This window comes from Carex rostrata, chromosome 34, assembly GCF_964058835.1.
Source record: "Carex rostrata chromosome 34, lpCarRost1.2, whole genome shotgun sequence".
NCBI classification, from domain to species: Eukaryota; Viridiplantae; Streptophyta; class Magnoliopsida; order Poales; family Cyperaceae; genus Carex; species Carex rostrata.
The window spans coordinates 2,251,928-2,270,484 of NC_135951.1; the positions used below are offsets into that span (position 1 = coordinate 2,251,928).

At 32.5% G+C, this 18,557-nt stretch overlaps 3 protein-coding genes across 3 annotated transcripts; 2 read left to right on the plus strand and 1 right to left on the minus strand.

The window, feature by feature from the left end:
* Window positions 1-158: 158 nt before the first annotated feature.
* LOC144548920 (NEDD8-conjugating enzyme Ubc12-like) lies at window positions 159-2,939 on the minus strand. Its single transcript, XM_078297640.1, has 6 exons — window positions 2,704-2,939; window positions 2,493-2,604; window positions 1,645-1,753; window positions 1,387-1,465; window positions 774-890; window positions 159-542 (listed from the first exon to the last, which is right to left on the minus strand). The coding sequence occupies exons 2-6, from the start codon at window positions 2,596-2,598 to the stop codon at window positions 405-407; spliced, it is 549 nt and encodes a 182-aa protein (XP_078153766.1). The 5' UTR covers window positions 2,599-2,604; window positions 2,704-2,939; the 3' UTR covers window positions 159-404.
* A 554-nt stretch (window positions 2,940-3,493) lies between these two features.
* Window positions 3,494-6,773, plus strand: LOC144549041 (uncharacterized). The gene is made up of 7 exons (XM_078297802.1): window positions 3,494-3,642; window positions 3,932-3,998; window positions 4,494-4,558; window positions 4,651-4,740; window positions 4,885-5,009; window positions 6,114-6,180; window positions 6,267-6,773. The coding sequence occupies exons 2-7, from the start codon at window positions 3,932-3,934 to the stop codon at window positions 6,531-6,533; spliced, it is 681 nt and encodes a 226-aa protein (XP_078153928.1). The 5' UTR covers window positions 3,494-3,642; the 3' UTR covers window positions 6,534-6,773.
* A 6,059-nt stretch (window positions 6,774-12,832) lies between these two features.
* Window positions 12,833-16,624, plus strand: LOC144548940 (UDP-glucose 4-epimerase GEPI48-like). The gene is made up of 10 exons (XM_078297679.1): window positions 12,833-13,263; window positions 14,168-14,217; window positions 14,311-14,446; window positions 14,762-14,863; window positions 15,248-15,475; window positions 15,559-15,643; window positions 15,726-15,808; window positions 15,992-16,083; window positions 16,186-16,273; window positions 16,382-16,624. Exons 1-10 carry the CDS (start codon window positions 12,853-12,855, stop codon window positions 16,454-16,456), a joined length of 1,350 nt encoding a protein of 449 aa, XP_078153805.1. The 5' UTR covers window positions 12,833-12,852; the 3' UTR covers window positions 16,457-16,624.
* The last annotated feature ends 1,933 nt before the right edge of the window (window positions 16,625-18,557 follow it).

Sequence of the window (18,557 nt, forward strand, 5' to 3'; positions counted from 1 at the left end):
CATAACAAATGACATGATAAATGAACTCCATAAACAATAATTTGAAATGATCTGCACAGAGGGTTGCTAATTATTTTAAAAACAAAAAGAACCAATTTGAACGAAAAATTGATAAAATACCCAAAAAAATAAATGCAATCATATAAGATAACACCAAATTAATAGATCATGCTACACTTTGTTATCCATCTCCAATTTTACACCAAAGTTATTAATTCCATAATTTAATTCCCCATTCAACATCTGACACAGAGAGACCCGACACAGAGAGAGCGATTATTTCCATACCGTTTTCCGTAAAAAACAAAGGGCCACAAATTGGGGGGACCCACATTTCAGTGATACAGCATGATTTTTCTTTTTTCTTCCTCTGATGGAGAAAACAAGAAGTATGCGTGCATTTATTACATGCACCGAGGGAAGTGGACCTGGCCCACATAGCCTCCGCTCATGGCCCGCTTAACATTGGTCTCAAACAATCTAGGGTTGTCTCGGAGTACTGCTGCTGCCTCATGATTTAATGGATCTTCATCATTTGGTTGCTACAGTGAACATAAAAAGAAATATTATATACTTATATTGGTATAATAATTTCAATATTTGATGCCAGCATTTTTGGTAAATTTCAATAGCTAGACATGTCACAATAGAAAACAAGAAAATAGAGAATTCATGAGGTGACTGGTACATGGTAGTATCAACTGGTAAAAGGCTTTGACATACAGTCAACATATTTATAAAATTCCCAAGGAGAAAGGAAATGAGAAAAATACCGAGAAAAGGAGGTTCAAGCCATAAATAACAGTGTTTATATTAAGCACGGGTTTCCAATCTTCACGCAATATGTTTAGACAAACATTTCCTTCCAGATCTATATTTGGATGGTATAGCTGTTATCAGAAAAATCAACATTAAATACAATAATTTTGCTGCAGTTCATGTAAAACACTCAAAAATGCCAAAAATGAAATAATCATGCATGTAGTGTTTCCCATCTTCATCATTTCTCTTTGATTGGAATGCAATTAAGGGTTTAAACAAATAAAAGATATATCAAAATTTTAACTATGTACACTAAATTACAAGAATGAATGAATGTATTAAAAGATATATCATCATTTCTCTTTGATTGAAATGAATGTTCTTTTCAACGAATCAAGAATCAAAATCCCTCTCCATAACTGTTACAAGTAATTCAAATTATCCCTTTTTTCCGTATATTTCCCAATTTATCAGTGGAGCACTTCCATAGCATTAACAAAGGAAGGCAATAATGATATTATTTCCATGTTTTAAGGGGCATAAGAGACATTTTTTGTTTTAGAGGGGTATTTTGATGCCCCAAATGAACATACATAATACAATTATGAAGAGAGAGCATAGTACCTTGGTCTTGCACTTCACTTTCGGTGGTTCATGCGGGTATGAAGGAGAGATCTGGAAAGTAAAGATAAAAGTACCTCCTCTAAAAAAAAAAAAAATTAACTAAGAAATGAATTATAGAATAAACTAAAATTCAATAGTTAAAGATAGAGGATGTTTTATTTTTAGGCACAATATATTTTTCATTTTGTTAATATTATAGTTACTCAAAATTGACAAAATGCAGAAAAAAGATAAGAAAAAAAGAAATTAATAACTTACAAGTAATAACCTTCATCAGGCTTGATGCTGATTTCAAAACTCATCAAATCATCTTTCCCATTTGGGAAAGTAATTTTAGTTGTATTAGGTAGGTTTAACTCACTAATATCTGCACCAATTTTCAATAACAAACAATCTTAAAACAATAAACTTTTATTTTTTCACAAAAAAATCCAAAAAACTTATCAAAATTTTAAACCTTTTTGGAGGTTATTAGGTAGGTTTAACTCACTAATATCTGCAGCAATTTTCAATAACAAACAATCTTAAAACAATAAACTTTTGTCGCTTTTTTCACAAAAAACCCAAAAAACTTACCAAAATTTAAACCTTTTTGGAGGTGTATTTGCTAGGTTTAACTCACTAATATCTGCACCAATTTTCAATAACAAACAATCTTAAAACAATAAACTTCTGTTTGTTTTTTCACAAAAAACCCAAAAAAACTATCAAAATTTAAACCTTTTTGGAGGTGTAATAGGTAGGTTTAACTAACTAATATCTGCACAAGTTTCAATAACAAACAATCTTAAAACAATAAACTTTTTTTTTTCCCAAAAACCCAACAAACTTATCAAAATTTAAACCTTTATGGAGGTGTATTTGAAAAGTTTAACTCACAAATATCTGCACAAATTTTCAAAAACAAACAATCTTAAAACAATACACTTTTGTTTCTTTGTTTTTTCACAAAAAACCCAAAAAACTTATCAAAATTTAAACCTTTTTGGAGGTGTATTTGGTAGGTTTAACTCACTAATATCTGCACCAATTTTCAATAACAAACAATCTTAAAACAATTAACTTTTTTTTTCACAAAAACCCAAAAAAATTATCAAAATTTTAACCTTTTTGGAGACGCAATTCACCAGGGCTCTGTTTCTTCACAGTTCTTCCTGCTGCATTGGCTGCCTCCTCCCTCTTCTGACCCTTAATTTTAAATAGATTTATCATCTTTTCCTACAAAAATCAACAAAGTTGCAAACTTAATATCAAATTAACAAAAAGAAACTCTGATTAAAGCTTTAATCTTCAACCAATTCAAAAATTGACACAAACCAATTCAAAAATTCGTCGATCGGCGAACGAAGGTGATTTGCGAGAAGAAGAAGAAAGGAATTGTGAAATTGTGATCAAAGAAATTGAGAGAGAGAGAGAGAGAGAGAGAGAGAGAGAGTAGACTAGTGCAATTATTGGTGCACTCCTTTTCAATCACCTTTTTTTTAACCTTTTTCTCGATTCCACTGTGCTAATTTTATCTGAGACCTATTTTGCGATTACTTCTTTAGAAAGATTCAGCATGAATTCCTACTACCTGAGGAAACAGAAATTTTGAGTTTAGATCTGAACCGTTTGATTTGTGGATCTCACCTCGAAATGAATTGGATTCTGATCGGACGGTCTAGATTTAAACATAAATATTGTTTTACCTTAGAGAATACGGGCCCGTCTAGAAATAGAGCTAGAGAAGGCGGAGAATTATATCTGTGGGCCCCATACGTAAGTCGGTCATGCAGTAGCGTGAGAGTCTCTTGCGTAGATTATCTATAATAATTTTTGTACAACAAGTCATTAAAAGTGGGTCCTAATGGCTTTTCAGGTGAGCATTAATTGGTCTGGACCGACTGCTGCATAATAAAAGACACAATAACTGTTACATAAAAATAACCAACTTTAATGTCAGGTTTATCCTCTTTGCTAGTCTATTTTCTGAGAAACACTCAATAGTCTATACGCGCTGCTCCTGGGGGGCCATGTTTTAGTCAGGTTGTTGTAATAAACCAGGTTCATTGAAAAATATATCTCTCTCGGATTAGGCTAACGCGCATAGTTGCGATTCTTTACTATTATTTACCTCAAAAAGAAAAATCAATTTAGGAAGCAAAGTAAACCCTAGCATCTCTCTCTCTCTTATCTCTCCCCGAATCTCGCGAGATTTCTCAATTGAAAGCGGCATTGCGACTCCACTGAAGGATAATTTCGCCTACTTCGCATAAGGTCTAATTCATAATTTTTTGTTTTTAAATCCTAATTTATTGCTCACTAATTTCTTCAATTTGAGTTTAGTTGCTAGTTTATAGTTTATACCACTAATTATTTGAAACTAAGGTACTTGCTAGTTAATAAGCTGTCAAATTGTTGTTACTTTCCCAATTTAATTGAGGATCTGGCTTATCTTCTCAATTTGAGAGCAGATTTGTCCCAATTTATTTGATTGGTTTGTTTTCTATGAATTTTCTTAATTGGCAACTAATATTGATTTTGTTATATTGTTGTTATTGTATAGATGGCTGCTAAACCCCCAACAGTTGCTACTATTGCTCTTACTGAGAAAAAAATGGACATGACTCTTGGTACAATTTTTTTACTAATCTTTTCTCAATTTGTTTTTTCTGGTATTACTGATTTGGTTTGTTTAGGGTTGGGATGCATTAGCTTAGCACTCTTTTATGCTTAGTAGTTCTCTTGAATGTAGAAGGTTGTTTGATATGCATGTTTCATATTGTTGCTTTTGTAATGTCTGGACTGGTACCAGTAAATTCTGTATGATTTTGTTGTTAAATGAAATCAGTGGGCTTTAGTCCACTTCTATAAAAAAAAAAAAAAAAAATACTTATCTTTTCTAAATACTCTTGTCTAATTGTATTTTCTATTTTCTATTTCCTATATCAAGGTTTTATTTGTCTTTTTTTCTGAGTTGAGTTTCATTGGCACAAATTAGTTTGAGTTTATTTGTTGATGTGATAACTTCTATATCAGGCCGGATTATGTTGTCACCTAGATTTAGACTGTTTGATTGATTTGGGTTTGTATATTCTTATTTTTCACTCTATTTCATATTTTTGTAGATGAGATTATAAGCATGTCGAAGAAGAAAAATACTGCCAAAGGGAGAGTGCCGCAAAGAGCTCCAGTAAGATTACAATTCGATATTGTTTGTTATGAATCATATATATATATTTTTTATATATCATCTAAGTGGTATGGAATATATTATGATTTCAGATTAAAAACAGAGTCTTTCAAAATGGTGGGCCACCTCCAAAGGGCTTCAAAGCAAGGCAATTTACCGACTCTAGGTCTGCAATAAGACAAGTAAGGTCTTTTCTTTAGTTTTTGGTACCCACCTGGTCAAGTCCAGTACCAGTACTGGTTATTATTTTTTTTCCATGATTTGCATTTCTGTATCTTTTACTGTTTAATCTTACTTAAAATTGTTGTTTTTAACAAATCAAAAAGGGAGCACTTGCACAGAGGAGGACAAATTTTAATGGAAAAACTAATTTCCCGGCAACTTCCAACATTGCAAAGAAGGCAGCAGCTGCACCGATCCGCTCCAGGCCTGTCAGATGGAACCAGCCAAGGTACCACTTACTCTTTATCTTTCTTGGTGAACATTTCTGTGCAATTTGAATTCTTAATTCACTAAATATTTATTTGGTTTTGGTTGACTATGTAATATTTGGATCACAGGTAAAACTTAATCCAACTCTGGAAAAGGCACCATGGAAATGCTTTGATGTAACATACAAGAGCTACGAACTGGCATTAATGAATGAGAGAATACTAATTAAAGAAGTCGAGAAGACCTGTAAAAATTCAAATCCAAATCAACCGGCAATGGGACGAAATTATAATTTCGGGCTTGAATTGACCAGCTCTTACTTCTGATTTTTTGCCCAGAAGTAACGGAACTGAATTAATAACCATGGAAGAATCATATGGTTGAATATTCAAACTGAATTATTATTAACCTATCACAGATAATAGTTTCCATGTATTACTTTGACTGAGAGACGTCATGGGCCTGAGCATAACCTAGATATTAGGCCTCCAAAAGTTTAATGGGTCATACCCCGATTTTAAATCCGCATTCAATCTGAGCCTGAGCATGACTTAGATACAACCTAATTGGACATGAAGAATACAACCTGTCTACATGTGACCTTCCAAGAGTAGAGTAGAGACTATGAAAGCCGTTTTATTGTGTTGATTTGGTGGTTGATCAGATGAGATGATAAGAAAATGAGGAAAAGTGCACGAGGCTATATATACGTTAATTACTATGATGTAGATTTATTTAGCGAGTCTAAAGATTAGGTGTCTATGAGAATCGCCAGTAGTAAAATGGTTGTTAAAAAAGAGGGGCCATAAATGGTTTGAGGCCCTGTTTGTAAAAAGTGCACGAGTTGTGTAAAGCCGATTATTCGGCAAAGGGTGAAACACAAGTAGCAATCTATTTTTCAATATGTTTGAGTTGTGGTACAAGATGCACATGAGTTCAACTTTGGTGGTTTTATCATGTTAGTTCTTTTGAGGTACTTTTGAATTCACTTTGTGATGGTAAGTAATTTTCATTCGGTAATTCTGGCAGAGTAAGTATAACTTTCTATACTGTCAAAGAATATTTTTTTACATTTTTTTATGTGAAGCATCTGGTAAATGTATGTAAAAATTTTGTTATACAGGGTTGCGCCCACTCCAGTTCATAATGTAGTGATGTCTAATGGACCTGTCAAGTTTGAAAATGGAAAGGTACTCTTTCTGTGCCTAATAATTTGTACTGGACTTATCCAGTGTTTAATGGGCATTTAACTTATACAGATTGTAATAAATTACAGAAGCCACATACAATGGATGCGCTGTTTTCAAGTATGCAGAAGCAGAGGAGGAGAACCAATAATCCCCAGCTGACAAGTGGGCCCAACAACAACAATAACCGCCAGGTGTTGCAACAGCCCCAACCATACCGGCAACAGCAACAGCAACCATACCGGCAGCAGCAACAGCAACCGTACCGGCAGCAGCAACAGCAACCGTACCGGCAGCAGCAGCCGTACCGGCAACAGCAGAGGCGGCCTTATCGTATGCCCCCTATCTATAAATAGATGCAATGGCTCTAGTTGCCTTTCCTTTAGTATCTTGTATTTTTTTTTTGGGTAATTTCAGATTATGACAAGTGTATCAAACATTGCTTAAAAATTGATGCTTGTTTTGGTTGACTAGTTTGTTTAGTGGGAATCTACGTAACTAATAAAGTGAGTAGTACATGTAGATGTAAATCTTCTATTCTCTACTGCTTGATGCTTACTAGATTTACTGCTTCCAAGTGAATTTTTTGTTTTGTTTTTGTAGTGTGATGTAGAAATTAATATGGAAAACACTGTTTCAAATGGAATAGAATTGTTGGAATTAGGAGTGTTTACTATGTAGTATAGGTAAAGGCTGTCAAAATGGGTAAAGATTTAACAGGCTGTCATTTACAGTGTTGTTTTGATTTTATAGTTTGTGCATTACAAAACTGCACTGTTCAAATCTTTGCCCGTCAAATTGGATTATTTCAATTTAATGGCAAACCTTTAGGAGTTTGTCTTATGTGTTATGGATAGCATTAGGTCTTTTGTGCTATTGTCTCAAAAACTTATCGTATAAGTTTCAAGCAATGAATTCAAACTGTTAAAATCATTGTACTTTGTTATTGATGATTTTACATGTCAAATTTATAAATTTTTGTAGTTCATTTGGCATAAAGTCGAGCAGTAAAAAAATAATGAATTGTAAGTTAATTTTTTATCACTTGACTTTATACCAAATGAATGAAAAAAAATATTAAATTTGACATGTAATCGCATCAATAACGAAGTGCATCGGTTTTAATGGTTTAGATTCTTCGTTTGAAGTTTATACGATAGGTCACGGGATGTCTTATGCTATTCATGGCACTTAAGCAAAATTAACCCTTAGAGCAGTTTTGCTTTCATGCAGCGCATATATCATATACAACATTGTTGATTGTGGAGTCCATATGTTGTATGAAACCAAAACTGATCTGTTAAAATCTTTACCCTTAACTCTGTAGAGGGCTGAAGTGGGAATTTTGCAAATAAAAACAATTAAATTGAGAGCATCATAATTATATCACATATTCACATTGTAATAATGGAAGCATATTCTTTGTTGCTGGAAATGAAGTATTTCCAGCTCTTTGTTTTCCAGCCCAAATGCCAAATGGGATAGTGGTTGGATTTGAAATGATAAATGCATGCATGTGTTGTATATACTGGTGCCAGCTCTATTTGAAAGGTGGTACCTGTTTCTTGGTTTAGAATTTGTTTGTTAGGAAATCAGAGACAAAGTTTGAGATCATGAATTGGGGAATCAGATTTTGGGTCCCACTTGCACATGGCACTTCCCAATCACCAGAGAGGTCAGTACTTCTCACATTAATATAACAATAAAAGCATCAATAACTAACATTAATTGTGAATCTATGAAGGTTCTTTCTGTGTTGTCTTTGCAATTGGCAATTGCCATGGCCCCCAGGCCCCAGTCAACATTGAAGTCCAAATCATGTTCAAATAAATGTAAATAAATGACATTGTTATTATTATTGGTATTGGTACAAGTAAGGTTATGGTGATATGCATATCCTCTCCTCTTATTTCCTCAAAAGAGTGAGTAGTATGGCAAAAAGCTGTTATCCTCCTCTCTCTCCTCAAAAAGCTTTTTCTAACTCTTATTCATTTAATAAAAATAGTAAAAGTTTCTAAAAAACAATTATTTTCAAAAATTGTGAGAATATAGTATACAAATTCAAAAAAAATGTAAAATCTAGTGTCAAAGCACATTTTAATATGAAGATTATATTGACAAATTTGGATCGAATATTCAAACTTTGAAAATGAAAATATAAATGAGAAGTAAAACATTCACTTTACTTCAAACTTTGAAAATGAAGAAATAAATGAGAAGTAAAACATTCATTTTACTTCCCAAAGTAGAATAGTCCACTTCTTATTATCATTATTAGAGCATCTCTATATTTGATATTATTAGTTTTTAATATGAGGTGACAGTTTCTATTTAGATTCCAGGGATGTGGGAGAGTTTATTATTTAGACATTATACAATAATTTTTTTTATTAAGAAATTGTTTCTAAACTCTACATTGATTAAATAATTGACTCAAATTAAATTTTATTTTTAATTTATTGCTAACACGGCTTAATAGAAACTTTATAATTAATTTTAAAAATATGAAATTTAAAATCTTTAGAAGCGTTAGTTTCTAAAAATTAATTAATAGTTAGAAACTCATTTGAAATGTTGGGACATAGATGCTCTTAATGAACTAAGGAGCTGGTTCGTCACGAGTTGGGCCTAGCTTGAACTTGTTACGAGCTGGCTTGTTTGAGTAACGAGCAAACTGACTTTAAGAATTCAAGCTGAAATCTCAGCTTGAAATTGTCACAAGCTAGACCGAGCTAGCTTGCGAGCTGATGAGCTGGTCGCTGACTCTAACTGAATCTAGTTTTAATAAGAAAGTAAATTTTACAATTTTTTTGGACCAAGTTAAATCGATCTGAACAATATAAAATACACAAAAAAAAAACTATACAAATTTACCAATTAATGCCTAGTCAAGCAAGTTAGGTCCCAACTTGAACTTGTTAATTTTAAACCGAGCTAATGGCGAACTGGCTCGTTAACAGCTTAGTATGATAATCAACAAGCTGTCAGATGCGAATTGCGATCAAGCCACAGAAGTCATGAGCTTTTTTCTTTTCACCCTAGGAAGCATTGTCATGTGAAGATAATTACAAATGAAGTTTGCTTATTTCAAGGAACGAGATTTACGCGGCATTATTAATTTATTAAATAAGACACGCGTTGACACTTGACCATCTTACCTAGTCAGTCCTTTATTTATTTTTTAATTTTTCCTAATAAGTATCTCACAGGAATCTTCTTTGCTTTTCATTTCATTAAATTCTCTCTCTCATCTGACTGTGTCGGTGTTACTTTTCTACTCTCCATAAATTGATCTCGTTATACCATGTCTTATACACCGTCTCACTGATTTGTGGCCCCTCTTGTTTATTAGCGTTTAGCACCCAAATTTTTTACTTATACCATAATAAAAAATAAAAAAAATTAAAACACTCTAATTTTTTTTAGAAAATTCGAAAATTATCCGGGCCGCCAAATACTCCTGTGGTCTTAAAAATTAGAAGCTGCCAACTGACTCTGCGGTCCCAATTTAGAGATCTCCCAATAGATTAGCAGTCCCATATATTTTTGTTTTACATAATTTTTATTAAAATGGTAACAATAGTTGTTTATAACAAAATTCACATTACTCTCATTGTTCTTTGTAGTTTTCAGACAAATTTTTTTTGAATCTCTATGCCACTTAAAAAAATATATATATATTGAGGCCGCTAAATTATTTGGAGGCTTCTAAATTGAGGCCACAGAGCTAATTGGTGTCCCCAGTTTTTGAGCCACAGAGACGTTTGATGGCCCGAGTAGATTTGAAATTCCAAAAAAAAAAAATGTTTTGGTGTATTCTGTTTTTTTTTTTCTATTATCGTATAAATAAAAATTTCGGGTTTAGCACCGAATGTATCTAGACCTTTTGATTATTGCTAACACTTGTCTAATAAAAAAAATGTTGACTGCTTCGTTATTCTAGGCCATAACTGTTGCTTCCTTTTTCGTTATTCTTTATGTGGCAGGAATGTTGTAGTACTGTGTGTAACGTTTGGATTATGGCATTAAAAATATAAATAAAAGTTTGCTGTTTTCAAGGGCTCTCTGAAATCGTATCCTTTGAGATATCTCATATTTTGCGCGACTTTTTTTTTGGAAAATCACAACTGTTCAAATACGTTATGCACAAATCTCAAAGCTCAAATAATACTGACCCCTATGCTATCCTCGAATAGTCACCAGTAGGGGTGTCAATGAGCTGACTCGGTCCGAGCTAGGTTCTAGCTCAGTTTGTTAATTCTGGACCGAGCTATAGTTGAGCGACCTGAACGTATGACATCTGAGCTAAAATCTCAGCTTGAACTCGTAACAAGCCAGCCCGAGCTAGCTCGTAATCTGACGAACTGGCTCGCTGGGTCTGACTAGATTTTGTTTTAAGAAGAAAATAAATTCTACAAATTTTTTAAATCAAAGCTAAACCAAGCTAAACAGTACAAAATACACACAAATTGATGCCTAGCCGAGCTAGCTCGTAAGCTTGGTCCCAGCTTGAACTCGTTAATTCTGAACCGAGCTAGTGGCAAACTGGCTCGTTAATAGCTCAGTCCAATAACAAACGAGCTATTAGCGAGCAAGTCAGATACGAGTCACGATCGAGCCATGAGCTACGAACTTTTTTGCCACCCCTAGACACTGGACACATCGGTCACGCAAAATATGAGATATCTCAAGAGGATACGCACTCGTGCTATCTTCGGTTTTGAATTGGAATAAATATATTATTTTTTAAGTGTATATTTTTGTTGTGTTGGTACTAATTTTTTTAAAAGCAACTACAACTTATATTTTTATTGATGTTTTCAAAATGAGGTTTGATAATTTTGAGATGCTTAGTTCGTGAATACAATGAATATACTTTTAAAGTATTCAAGTTCTCTTTTGTGATATTTCGTCAAAGTTACATAGTCGATTTCAAACTTATGCTTTTCACACAGAAAAATATAACGTCAAAGTTACATAGTCAATTTGAAACTTATACTTTTCACACAGAAAAATATTGCGTCAAAGTTACATAGTCGATTTCAAACTTATGCTTTTCACACAGAAAATATTGCGTTGACAATTAAACTAGAATAGTTATTTAGAATTGAAAAAAAAAAAAAACTTTTTATAGGCATTAAAAATCTATGTTTTAATTCTCTTTATATCTGCTTTGTAATTGACTCGCAACATCATATGGCACACATACTCTCGGCTTATAGAACCTGGTTCAAAACTTAATAGCTGTTCTAGTTTGGGACCTCGTGCAAGAAATGGACCCCACTTATGTGGGGGCCACACTCTGAAACGGTATTCATAGGTGCCGGCTACTTCGGTGTACTGTGGACTTGGTCTAAGAAATTCTCTCTTTCCATTTGTCTCTGTTAAAATATTATATTTCTGTTTTAATTTATTAGAAAATTTTCGACACATATATTTTTTTAATTTTAGTTCATTTATCTTTTATCAATTTTTAACAACTTGACTATATACTAAATTAATTCAAACAATTATAAATTTTATATGGAAATGTATTACCAGTGAAGCATATTAATTTCAGCAGTTTGCATTATTCATTTGAAGCCAATTCAGTAGATTTAGGAGTTAAGCTTACTAAGAAACTTAATGTGTTTAAGAATACAAATTTAAATATATTTCTTTTATAAAAACAAATTTAACATATTTAAGAGAGCTTATGTACATCTTTATCAAAAAAAAAGAAAAAAGAATCATACTAAACCATATACTATAAATGTCTACTCTTCAGAAAAAAAAAATAGTAATTAGATGGAGTAGTGTTCAATAAAAAAAAATCAAAACTTTTTAACATATTATAGTAATAAAAGTGAAATAAAAGCACTTCTAAATACTTTATCTCGACAATGATGTAATTGCTAGAAAAAATTAGAAGGATGATCTAATATGCATTGACACAAATATTAAAAGAGTTTTGTGAATTTGTAATGTGAGCATAATTGGTCTGAATTTTAACTGAACGATTCTGTTCCAAGCTCAAAAGTATTAAGGGCGTGTTCGGCGTTCCCAGTGGGAACATGAATAGGAATAGGAACTGCAAATTTTGGATTAAAAAATTACTGTTTATATGGGAAAAAGAAATTCAGTTTGAGTGAATTGTTTTTTTCCCACGTGAATAGTATCACGCCGAACAAGTCCTAAAGGAGTTGCTAGATGAGGGATAAGTATGTTAACAGAGTAGTTTTGACTTCATACATCACACAAACTATAGAATGATAACAATGTTGCATATACAAATGCGCTGCTTGAAGCCAAAATAGTTCCGTTAATATCTTCACTCCTAGACGAGGCTGTTAATTTCAATTAAAAAAAAAAAAAAACGAAGCAAACATGAATGAGCACATAAAAAAAATGAATCTTAATTCTAAAATAAAAGATAACAAGGAATGAGCAGGTTGATCTATATGCAGCACTGCATAATATATTCAACATATAGTTTGTGCGCTGCATATAGTGAAACCTACTCTCTTAAAATACTTACCCAAATGAATCTTAATTATAACAAGGAAAGATGAGTAAATATTTTGACAGAGCAGGTTGATCTATATGCAGCGCTACATAACATATTCAACATATAGTTCATGCACTGCATATAGTGAAATCTACTCTCTTAAAATAGAAGATTAGCACACACAACAAATGCAACACCAGATCCATTCAAAACCCCTCTCTCATATGTTACAGTTTCCAAATACATCGCCAGATGCCAGATCTACGTTGTCTCTTCCCTTCTTTCTTCTCTTCTTTCCCTCCTCCTTCTCTTCTTCCTTCTCCCTCTCTCTAAAATCCATCCATTCTTCCATTCCACCTCAAGATCTCAACCTCTCTCTTTCTCTCTTTCTCTCTCTGAGGTCATTTGTCAGTGAAATGTCAAAATCGATACTGGTAACGGGTGGAGCGGGGTACATTGGAAGCCACACGGTGCTTCAGCTTCTCCTCTCCGGTTTCCACGTGGCCACCGTTGATAACCTCGATAACTCCTCTGAGGTGGCTATCTCTCGTGTCAGGCATCTCGCTGGTGACTCTGGCAAGCATCTCTCTTTTCACAAGGTATATATATTCCTTTCTTAATTTGTCAAACTCGTCAGATTTGCTGCCCTTGGAAAGCCCAATTGCAAAGAAAATTTCTTTGCTTTGAAGTGGTGAAAGACGCAGTCATTTTTGATTTAAATTCAAAAGAAAATGCCCTACTTGATCATTACATTTTTTATTTTGTGGTAATTTGTTTTTTTGAAATGTGGTAATTTTGTAATTTCAAATTTACTCATGATTTGTCCTTAAAAGACCCAATTGCAAAGCAAATTTCTTTGCTTTGAAGTGGTGGCAGATACAGTGATTTTTTATTGAAACATCAAACATGTTCAAAAGAAAATGCAAATTTCTTTCCTTTGAAGTGATGACACAGTGATTTTGGATTGCATATTCAAAAGAAAATGCCAAAAATAATCATTACATTTTTGTAATTTGTGGTAATTTGGTAATTTCAGCTATGATATGTGGTAATTTGGTAATTTCAAATTTACTCATGATTCAATTCAATAAGGGTGAAAGGACACAAATTAAGCTTCTTTTCATTTAATGACCATCTACTCTCAGAGGGGAAAATCTGTAATTTAGTGATTTCTGATTGAATAGTGTTCAAAAGAAAATGCCAAAAATTACCATTAATTTTTTTACTAAATTTGAAAATTACCAGAGGCACATGGGCTTTAATCCATGTAACACACATCACTGGTGTTAATGTACAAAATGAGATGTGGTGATTTGGTAATTTCAGCTATGATGTATGGTAATTTTGTAATTTCAAATTCATTCATGATTCAATTCAACAAGGGTGAAAGGACACAGTTTAAGCTTCTTTTCAATTAATGCATCATCTACTCTCAGAGGGGGAAAAATATATAATTTTCTTATCTGCCTCAAATAATAAAATAATTTGTATTTTCTTGTGTAGATTGATTTGAGAGACAGACCTGCACTAGAAAAAGTTTTTTCATCAAAGAAGTAAGCTTTTCCTTTCTTGGTTTCAAATACAAAAAAAAAACAATAAAACAAGATTGAAAAAATAACTGATAGTAAAATTTTCTTAAACTGTAGGTTTGATGCAGTAATTCATTTTGCGGGGTCAAAAGCGGTTGGAGAGAGTGTTGCAAAACCATTACTTTACTATAACAATAATGTGATCGGAACTATTATTCTTCTAGAAGTCATGGCTGCCTATGGTTGCAAGAAGGTGCTCTTTCTTTGTATTTTTTTTAAATTTTCAATATTTTTTTTACTGTAAGCTCTTTTTACTAATCCCAAGCACATTTTTTTTGTACCGGCAACTATATCTTGCAGTTTTGGGTGTATAAAAATATGGTTACTTAATACCCCCAATTTTTATTTTAGCTCAAATAAATATTTTCACCACAGGAGATTAATATCTTAAATAATGTTGGTTAAGTGTAAAAAGTTGCAAAATATGGTATTTTTTTTTTTGTAAAGAATTCAATATTGTTGGTGCTTAACTATTTATCCTTGATTTTTTTTTTCAATTAAATTTTAGTTGGTTTTTTCGTCATCTGCATCGGTTTATGGGTCACCAGATAGAGTACCATGCACAGAGGATTTCCCTCTTGCTCCTATGAACCCTTATGGTCAAACTAAGGTGCTTTTTCTCTCTCCTTATTTTGTACTGTTCATGAATTTATGTATTTCTCCTTAACTTTTAATCTTTTGATGGGTGAATAAGCCACAATCAAATTGCTCTTTATTGTCTCAATAATGTATACGAAGTACAATTTAATATAGTGAACTTATATCTACAAGGCATAGAGAAATACTCCAATTAAAAAGAAATAGTGCAAAACCTAGCCCAACTGAGCCTCAATTTACATGTAAATTCGCTTCAATTGTTGCACAATTTGCCTCAACTAACTTTATGAGTTTTTTTTTTCCAAATTTAAAATTTGAGTGCAGTAAAAAAAAAATAAGAAAGAAAGGAAAAAGAAACACGAGAATTAATCTTATTATAGCAACCTTTTGAACTCAGCTTATGGCAGAAGATATATGCCGGGACCTACACCGGTCGGACCCGGAATGGCAAATAATGCTACTAAGATATTTCAACCCAGTAGGTGCCCACCCAAGCGGGTTATTGGGCGAGGACCCGCGTGGCATACCCAATAACCTCATGCCATATGTTCAACAAGTGGCTGTCGAAAGAAGGCCAACACTCACTGTTTTTGGAAACGACTATTCTACTAAAGATGGCACCGGTGTATGTTATATTCTCAATTTTGTTAATTAATTAATTTATTTTATTTTCAAGATATAGTTTAACATATTTATTTCACAATGCAGGTAAGGGATTATATACATGTAATGGATTTGGCTGATGGACATAATGCCGCATTGAATAAGCTTTTTGAAAAGGACTCCAAAATAGGTACATCGATTAATTTTTTTGTTCCAAAATTCCAGAAAGAATAATAAAATGTACTGATATGAAAAGTTACTGTAATTTATAGGATGCGAGGCGTACAATTTGGGGGCAGGAAAGGGTACATCAGTCTTGGAAATTGTTTCTGCTTTTGAGAAGGCTTCTGGCAAGGTTTTCCTTCTATATTTAATAAAAAAAATGCCAGCTGTTAATTATTAATTGTCTTACAACTGTTCATTTGATGTTTTGCTTTCTATTTTTTTCTTTTTGGACCACATTTCATGTGAAGACAAATTGAAGTTTTTAAATAATATCCTCATAATAAATTATAGTTTGAAAAATATCTCTGTATAGAAAATTCCTTTGGTCTTTGGAGAGAGACGACCAGGCGATTGTGAGGTTCTTTATGCTGCAACTACCAAAGCTGAGACACAATTGAACTGGAAGTAAGCATTTTTTTTTTTACTGTTTTTATTTCTGAAACCCTAAATTGGTTTACTGCTTCTCATTAATTTTGATATTATGTTCTTTTTTTTTTGTGTATTTAGAGCAAAATACGGGATAGAAGAGATGTGTCGGGACCAGTGGAACTGGGCATGCAATAACCCTTACGGCTATGGCAAATCAGACTCTAATGTAAAGAAACCCTAATTTTTCGACCACACAAAAGTAACATTAGTATGTTAACTAGCTAGTTAATTAATTAGTTGATTAATTATATACTTTTGTTCGAAATATATACAGACTGAGGATGAGATTACCAGCACTAAAACAAAGGCGAACGACTCGTGGTTTAGCGATATTTGTATTACTTCTTGAGCCGTCTCTATAGAAGCTACAGTTTGTTGGTTTTTTCTTAGAGCAAAATTAATATTGCCTGCTATTGTATTTTATTTGTTATAGTTTAGTGGCTTGGCTATTATATTAGTAAGTAATGAAAGAGATATCTATTTATTGTTTTGATTACCCATTTATTTGATTCAATTAGGGCCTGTTCGGCAGTAGCTGATCCCATGGGTTTTGGAAGGAAAAATAACTTCGCCCATATTTTTTCCCACTGACTGTTCGGACGCTAGTTGTAATACCCATTCTAATACCCACATGGTTATTTTACCCTTCTCTTTCTTCATCACTTGTAAGGGAAAAAAAAATTACATCAAGGCTTCGTTTTTTTTTTCCCAAGAGCTGAAGCTATTGTATTGTGTGTGTGTGTTTTTTTTTTACTATCAAGAAAACATTAATTACAAGAAAGCATTAATGAGTTAGGCTAATATGACATTAGTGTTATTTCAAACTAAATAACACCACATCGTAAACCGTTAGATCTGCTTTAATATTCGTACAAAATAAAGTGCTTGAACAGTAAAAGCAGATTGTACGAATATTAAAGCAGATCTAACGGTTTACGATGTGGTGTTATTTAGTTTGAAATAACACCAATGTCATATTAGCCTAACTCAGCATTAATTTGTACTGTTTTGCATTGTTACATATGAGTATATTTTCACGATCTTAACTTTAAAAAAAAAAAGAAAAAATATGTAAAATGATTTGTAACAGTAAAAAGTTAAACTAGTTTAAAATACATAAATCGAAAAAATGAAACACAAAAATTAAAATAATTAAATACACAAATAGCATTTCGAGTAGTTTAAATACATAAACCAAAAAATTGAAACACAGCTTAAAAGTCATTTAAATCCACAAATAGCACTTTGATAGTACAATAATGATTGGTTAAACACAAAATTTGAAATAATTAAATATAATATAATTTAAAAGTACAAATAATTAAACAAGCACAATTTAATAATACAAGAAATTATTAAACAAGCATAATTAAACTAGCAACACTAAATTTTTTTTGCAGTGTATGATATATACCATTATAGTCAATTCACTCTTTTTTTTAATATGATATATACCATTATATTGATCATAATCAGTAATTAATATTAATACACTTAATATAGTTTAATTATAGTATTACATCTACTATAAAAAGAAAAACAAACCAACATCATAACAAATTTCCCATGCATTTGCCGAACACCTATATTCTAAAATTTTCCACGGGTTAAATGATTTTGGTTTTGACAAATTAAAATTCTCATTCCCATATTAAAAATTCTCATTCCTACAAAATTTTCATGTTACCGAACAGGCCCTTATAAGGCATGTATGTGTTGTAGTTTACTCGCGAGCATCGATTGTTGTGCTAAGCGCTAACAAATTATACTTTTGTAGACAATTCTTTAGTACTATTATTCAACCTAAAAGATCAGAATTACATTGGGATTATAATATTTTCCAAATGAGAGAAGGTGAGAACTGGAAAGAGGTGAGAACTGGAAAGAAGAGTTTGCATTGTGACCTGAGAAGAGAAGAAATGAATGTTTTACTGAAAAGATTGAGCGAGTCTATGGTACTATGCATATTACGATTTGGCACCGTGCTACGGCTCTATATTCGAGTTTTCAAATCCTAACGGTCGATCTGAACCGTTCATCTTGTTCTCCATATTAATATGTGTTTGGAGACCAAATTTTACATTTTTTGAAATTTTTTTACTATTTTTTTAGATTTATTGAAAATCACTGTTTTTGGATGGTCCAGAATTTTCAGATCAAGTGATTTTCTAAATATCTAAAAAAATAGTAAAAAAATTTCAAAAAATATAAAATTTGGTCTCCAAATACATATTAATATGGAGAACAAGATGAATGGTTCGGATCGACCATTAGAATTTGAAAACTCAAATATAGAGCCGTAGCACGGTAACAACCCGTGATATGCATAGTACCGTAGATTCACTCCAAAAGATTTAATCTTATCTATCATGATTGACATGATGGCACAAACATAACTCTCTAGAGAGTGGCACCTTTCAAAAATTGAAGTATGATGCTTGAAAGCCCAT